This window comes from Staurois parvus, unplaced genomic scaffold (assembly GCF_062004578.1).
Source record: "Staurois parvus isolate SC_StPar_1 unplaced genomic scaffold, SC_StPar_1.0 ptg000420l, whole genome shotgun sequence".
Lineage (NCBI taxonomy): Eukaryota > Metazoa > Chordata > Amphibia > Anura > Ranidae > Staurois > Staurois parvus.
Window position 1 is genome coordinate 3,530,105 of NW_028318216.1, and position 6,000 is coordinate 3,536,104.

The 6,000-nt window shown below is 39.1% G+C and overlaps 1 protein-coding gene across 1 annotated transcript in view; it reads left to right on the plus strand.

Annotated features, from left to right (window-relative positions):
* Nucleotides 1–3,458, plus strand: part of NFU1 (NFU1 iron-sulfur cluster scaffold) — a 68,339-nt gene extending 64,881 nt beyond the window's left edge. The window contains exon 8 of the mRNA XM_089687205.1: nt 3,145–3,458. Coding sequence (XP_089543331.1) covers nt 3,145–3,189 — 45 coding nt within the window. The 3' untranslated portion in view covers nt 3,190–3,458. The remainder of the gene's footprint in view (nt 1–3,144) is intronic.
* Nucleotides 3,459–6,000: the final 2,542 nt, after the last annotated feature.

A 6,000-nucleotide genomic window follows, 5' to 3' on the forward strand; every position in this document is an offset into this window, starting at 1 on the left:
TATAAAGTCTTAGATTTAAAAAATAAAATAACAAACATGTTCTACTTACCTACTCTGTGCAGTGGTTTTGCACAGTGCAACGTTGATACTCTTCTTCTTGAGTCCCCTGCCTGCTCTCCCAGCCACTCCCTATTGTCAGGTGCCCCCACAGAATTCCCTTAAATTGTAGGGATTATCTCTCACTTCCAGTTTTGGCTATGGGACAAGAAGTGAAGGTAAATCTCCCCAATGAGACATAGATAGCAAAAAAAAAATAAACTGGCAGGGGTTATAACCTCCCTTACTGTATCCAAAATTTAAAACAAAGCTTTCCCTATAGTTCTACTTTTTAATTTTTTTTGTGTTAATTTTTTTGGCTTTTTTCCTTTATTTTCACCCAGTGATCTGACCATTATGTCTGTTATTTTTTAAACTTTAACGGACCAAACGGTCCAGCAAAAGTGGCAGTCAGAGCAATGAGACAAACCGATTATCACTGACTGGTGCTTACAATGATCAGCTTTTATTTATTCATGTAACACCTTTATCTCAAAATGAAAAAAAAAAACAAACTTTTGCTGTAACTGGTTAAAAAGTGTTAGCTGGAGTTTGGCTTTAATTTGTTAGCCAAGTTCATCTAAATCTGCTAGTCTAAAACAACGCTTTCCTCCATACTGACAATGCTGCTGTCCAAAGGGGTCTGCTTTACTACTTTATCCAAAATGTAGACAATATAAGGCCTGTTTCACACCTTTGCATTTTTCAGTCCTTTTTCAGTTTTGCAGAAACGCACTACAGTCCATTTAGCATGGTTTCCTATGGGTCACATTCACATCTCTGCGTTTTTCACCGGTGCTTTTTTGAAAAGGGTCAAGAACTTTTTTTCCCATATCAGGTTGCATTTTTGATTCTATAGACTTCAAAGGAAACGCATCAAATACGCAGTGCTTGCAGTTTTATTTTATGAGCTTCAGCTGTATGTTTGCTGGTTTTTGATGCGTTTTCATTGCTGGTTTCTCCCGCAAAACAGCAGGCCTCTTCCCAGTAAGTTTTGCACGTTTTTTCCAAAAAAGCAAAAGGCACCAAAAACGTGTGGGGGGAAATAGCATCAACCGTAACCTGCATAGGTGTGTTTACTGCCCGAATCACCAGGTGAAATAAAGAAAAAGCCTTTAAGGAAATAGAGGAAAGCTTTAAAATGCAGCCTTTACATTGAAAGATACTGTAGCTTGGTAAGCTGCAGTATATAACATTTTTGTTTTCGTTTTAATACCACTTTAATTACCAGTAGGTTGATGGGTGAATTTCTAAATGTGGGGATGCTTCTGCTTCATTTATGTTAAATATGGCCCTCCTTTTTTCATTTAGATCGTCTTTCATTGTTCTGACATTTTTTACATATATAGTATTTATTTTTTTGTATTTCGTTTAAACTTTGTGATACTGTATTGTTTTGAACTAAAGATGGCCCTTTTCTTTAAGGGAGGGTGTTGGCATTCTTTGTACTTTTTATAGATGATTCTTGAGCCTTTCTTCCAAATTGCCATTGAGACGTGTCTTTCTCAAGATAGCAAGGTTCCTGTTGCTATAGTACAAATGTCACACACTTTAAAGTACTCTCACTGTAAGGACTGCTAAAAATCCCTTGGAGAGATAAGTAACCAGTTACTGACAGATGATTTAATGAGGCTTAGGTTGCCTTTATTTTCTTTGGGGTGTATATTTATGTTCTGTCAGGGCTGAGTGCCCACCGATAGGATGTAGCTGTACAACCAGGCATCATGAATTGGATATTTAAAATGTGGAAGTCTTTGTTATGTTTAAGAGTATTGCACTTGGTGTGTGATGTCAGAATACTGCTGTTCTTGGTTTATTAAGCTGCTCAAACACTGCATGCTGAACACAAAAGAAATCTAACAGATTCCTCCCTCCACACTATACAGTGCGCATGGATAAATCTCTTGCTGCGGCTATTGTATTTTGACAGTCAACCCTTCCATTTGTCAAAATACTCGAACATCCAGAATCTAGGCTTGGCTGATAATTTTCACCCAACTCTTTCAAATTGTTAATAGAAGGATGTTGGGTGGAAGGGTGGCATCAGGACCACCCACTGAATGATTTCTGGTTGTTCCTCAGGGATTTGCACAGGAATTTGGCCAGCTTTATGTTCAGCTTTGGAGTCTCATATCTATATGAATTTGTATCTCTGCATAATTATTCGCTCTGTTGCATTGGTGACATAAACAGAATTCTGTTGTGAAAAGCAGGTAACCAAATTGATGGATTTTTTTTTTTAATGGCAAGATAGGTTAAAGTGGTTCGAAAGCATTCTATGCATTAAGGTGAAAAACCTTCTGTGCTGCAGAATCCCCGCCATTGGTTAATAAGTTCACCAATCCCTCTGATGACCATTTGGCCCCTTTCACATGGGAGATGCAGTCAGGTCCGCCTGTCTATTTTTCAGGAAGATCTGATTGGATGGTCCATGCATCCCTATGAACAGACTTGTGTCCATTTACAACAGTCTACCTCCGCCTCCAATCTGGTCCACTCAAAAACAAAAGGGAATCTGTCCACTTGTGTTTAGGTGGATCAGATTGGGTAGTCGGTGTAAGCAGACATGCATATTCCATTGACTCCTGGCCTTCCATAGAGAAGCAGTAGATCTGTGAGTGGAATCCGCCCCATGTAAAAGGGGCCTTAGAGAGGTTTGTAAGTCGGGAGGGCCTTTTTATGTGAGAAGAAGAAAATGAATGTTCACAATGCTTAGCAGTTCAGAAAGCAGTGTGCACGATCGGACCTCTACTCCATCACTTGAAGCTCTAGCAACCCCCCTCTGTAGGAATAACTAATTTATTACAGAACATTTCCGTGGTTTGCTGGTCCTAACCTGCTTTAGAAAACTGTGACAATGCCTAAACAAATCCATATTACTATATATCTTCTAATGAGCGGGAGAACAAATACTGTATGAGCATATTAACTATCGGGCAAAGTCACCTTGTGTGTCTGCTGCCTATAAACACATGCCTTCTGCGCATATTGTGAAATCTGGCCCTGACAATATAGGATAGGGAGCTCAGGTCTATACAATGCACAATTATAGAGAGCAAACCCCAAACTAAGAGCAGTTTATTAATTATTTGATTATATTTTTTATAGGTGACTGAAGATGAAGATATTGGAAAAGAACCGGCTTCTTCCTGAATGTCCTTTCTCACTTTGTCACATCACTACAGGTTGTCCACGCCATGTATTTATTGTAGGATTTATTTGCTATGGTTTTCTTTTCTGCCCACATTGTTTGTTTATTTTACTGTAGAAAATGACACGAGCTGATGCTTCTGTTCATTCATTCACATAAATGCATATTCTGATTTTCATTTTTTTGTATATGTAATGATCTATCTGTTTATATGTTGAATGTTACTATATTTATCAACTGAGCTGCATAATAAAATATTGTATGTGTAGGATTCCTGGTAAAGTTATTGTTGATGTGAAATAAGTGGCGGACCATTTATTGTTGCAGTACTACTATAGGATGGCTATAGACTTAAGGTGGTGGTTGGATCATGCATGCAGATTGGATCAATGATCACAAATAATCTTTTGGCATATTTGTATCTAGCCAGTCACAACCTCTAACAATAGAGAATGATTTGGATGCGTTTACATTTTAAAAGGATAAATGAGATCATGGTCATCCAGATCCTTGCTTCACAAAAATGAGACTGTAAATATCAGGTTTCAGAACATGTGACATGCATGTGCTTGTTCTAAGCACTTGACTCCCAAAGTAGAGGAATAGAGATGGCACCTCCAGAGCATGCATCACCTGAAAGCATGTTAGCAGTGACAGCTCCCTTATTTCTATCCTGACATATTCCCTTTAAATTCTACCAGCCATTCCAAGCTGCAGGTAAAATCAATCAGTGATTTGCAATAAAACAAAATGGAGGGTTCCTTAAGTTAAAACATCATATTCTACAGAAATACAGGCAGCTGAAATTACATGAAAATCTGTGTTTCCTGTAAAATCGAACTTCTCATATAAAAAGCCTACCCTTTGTTCACCAAACTGATGGGTGGACTAATTGTTCAAAAAGAAGGTAAGGCTAAGTTCAATTATTACAAGACGAATGTACATAACTTTAGTTGTCTTTATCTATGCATCTTGTAATCATTTTGACATACAGATTTACAGATGTAATTGGTTCAAAGTTTTTATCTGATTAGTGGCTTCAATGAATGTTCCCTTTTACTACACAAGGTTTTCTGTATATCAGAGGAATCTACAGTGGATAGAAGGAGGGTAACCATCAGCCAGAGGTAACTGTTCTCAGCAAAGTGCATGCATACACTATATGGCCAAATGGTTGGGAACACCTGACACACACATAATTTTGTGGTTGTAATAGCCTCCACTCTTTTCCAAGATTTTGGAGTGTCTGTGGGAATAATTCAGCCAAAAGAGACGTTGTGAAGTGATGTGCTAACCTCAGACAAGAGGACCTTGCTCACAATTCGTGTTCCAGTTCATCCCAAAGATGTTCAGTAAGACTGTGATCAGGTTTCTGTGCAAGGTCTTTGAGTTGCTTCACACTAGACGTGTGCAGTTCGTTATGTTCTGAATCAAAATTCGGACAAATTTTGCGTTAATCAAATATTCGGATGTATCCGAATTTCCGAATCACAATGGTAACGAATCCGAAATGAAATATAACAAAACCAATTATTTGAATTCGAAAATGAATTTGAAGTTGAAATGGAGACATATTGCAATAAATACTGTAAGGTATAAAGTGAAATAAAATGATGATTCCTACTTAGGCTGCTTTATAGAATATAAAGGAATAGAATGGAAAATAAAAGAATTGCATAGAATATACAGTGAACAGAAGTATTTGAACACCCTGCGATTTTGCAAGTTCTCCCATATAGAAATCATGTAGGTTCATTCCCACTCTGAGAGACAGAATTAAAAAAAAAAAAAAATTCAGGAAATCACATTGTATGATTTTTAAAGAATTTATTTGTCTTGCACTGCTGTACATAAGTATTTGAACACCTAATAAACAGCAAGAATTCCGGCTCTCAAAGACCTGTTGCTGTGCCTTTAAAAAGTCCACCTCTACTCCACTCAGTAATCTAACTTAGTAGCACCTGTCTAAGCTCTTTAAAGACACCTGTCCACCCCGCAGTCAGTCAGATGCCAACTATTACCATGGGCAAGACCAAAGAGCTGTCAAAAGACACCATAAACACAATTGTGGACCTCCACAAGGCTGGAAAGGGGTACGGGGCAATTGCCAAGCAGCTTGGTGAAAATAGATCAACTGTTGGAGCAATTGTTAGAAAATGGAAGAGGCTAAAGATGACTGTCAGCCTCCCGCGGACTGGGGCTCCATGCAAGATCTCACCTCGTGGGGTATCACTGATGATAAGAAAAGTGAATCAGCCCAGAACTACAAGGGAGGAGCTGGTCAATGACATGAAGAGAGCTGGGACCACAGTCTCAAAGGTCACTTTCAGTAGAACACTACGCCGTCATGGTTTCAAATCATGCATTGCACGGAAGGTTCCCCTGCTCAAGTCATCACATGTCTAGGCCCATCTGAAGTTTGCCAATGACCATCTGGATGATCCAGAGGAGGCATTGGAGAAAGTCATGTGGTCAGATGAGACCAAAGTAGAACTTTTTGGTCTAAACTTCACTCGTTGTGTTTGGAGGAAAAAGGATGAGTTGCATCCCAAGAACACCATCCCTACTGTGAAGCATGGGGGGTGGTAACATCATGCTTTGGGGGTGCTTTTCTGCAAAGGGGACAGGACGACTGCACTGTATTAAGGAGAGGATGAATGGGGCCATTTATTGTGAGATTTTGAGCAACAACCTCCTTCCCTCAGTCAGAGCATTGAAGATGGGTCGTGGCTGGGTCTTCCAACATGACAACGACCCGAAGCACAAAGCCAGGATAACCAAGGAGTGGCTCCGTAAGAAGCATATCAAGGTTC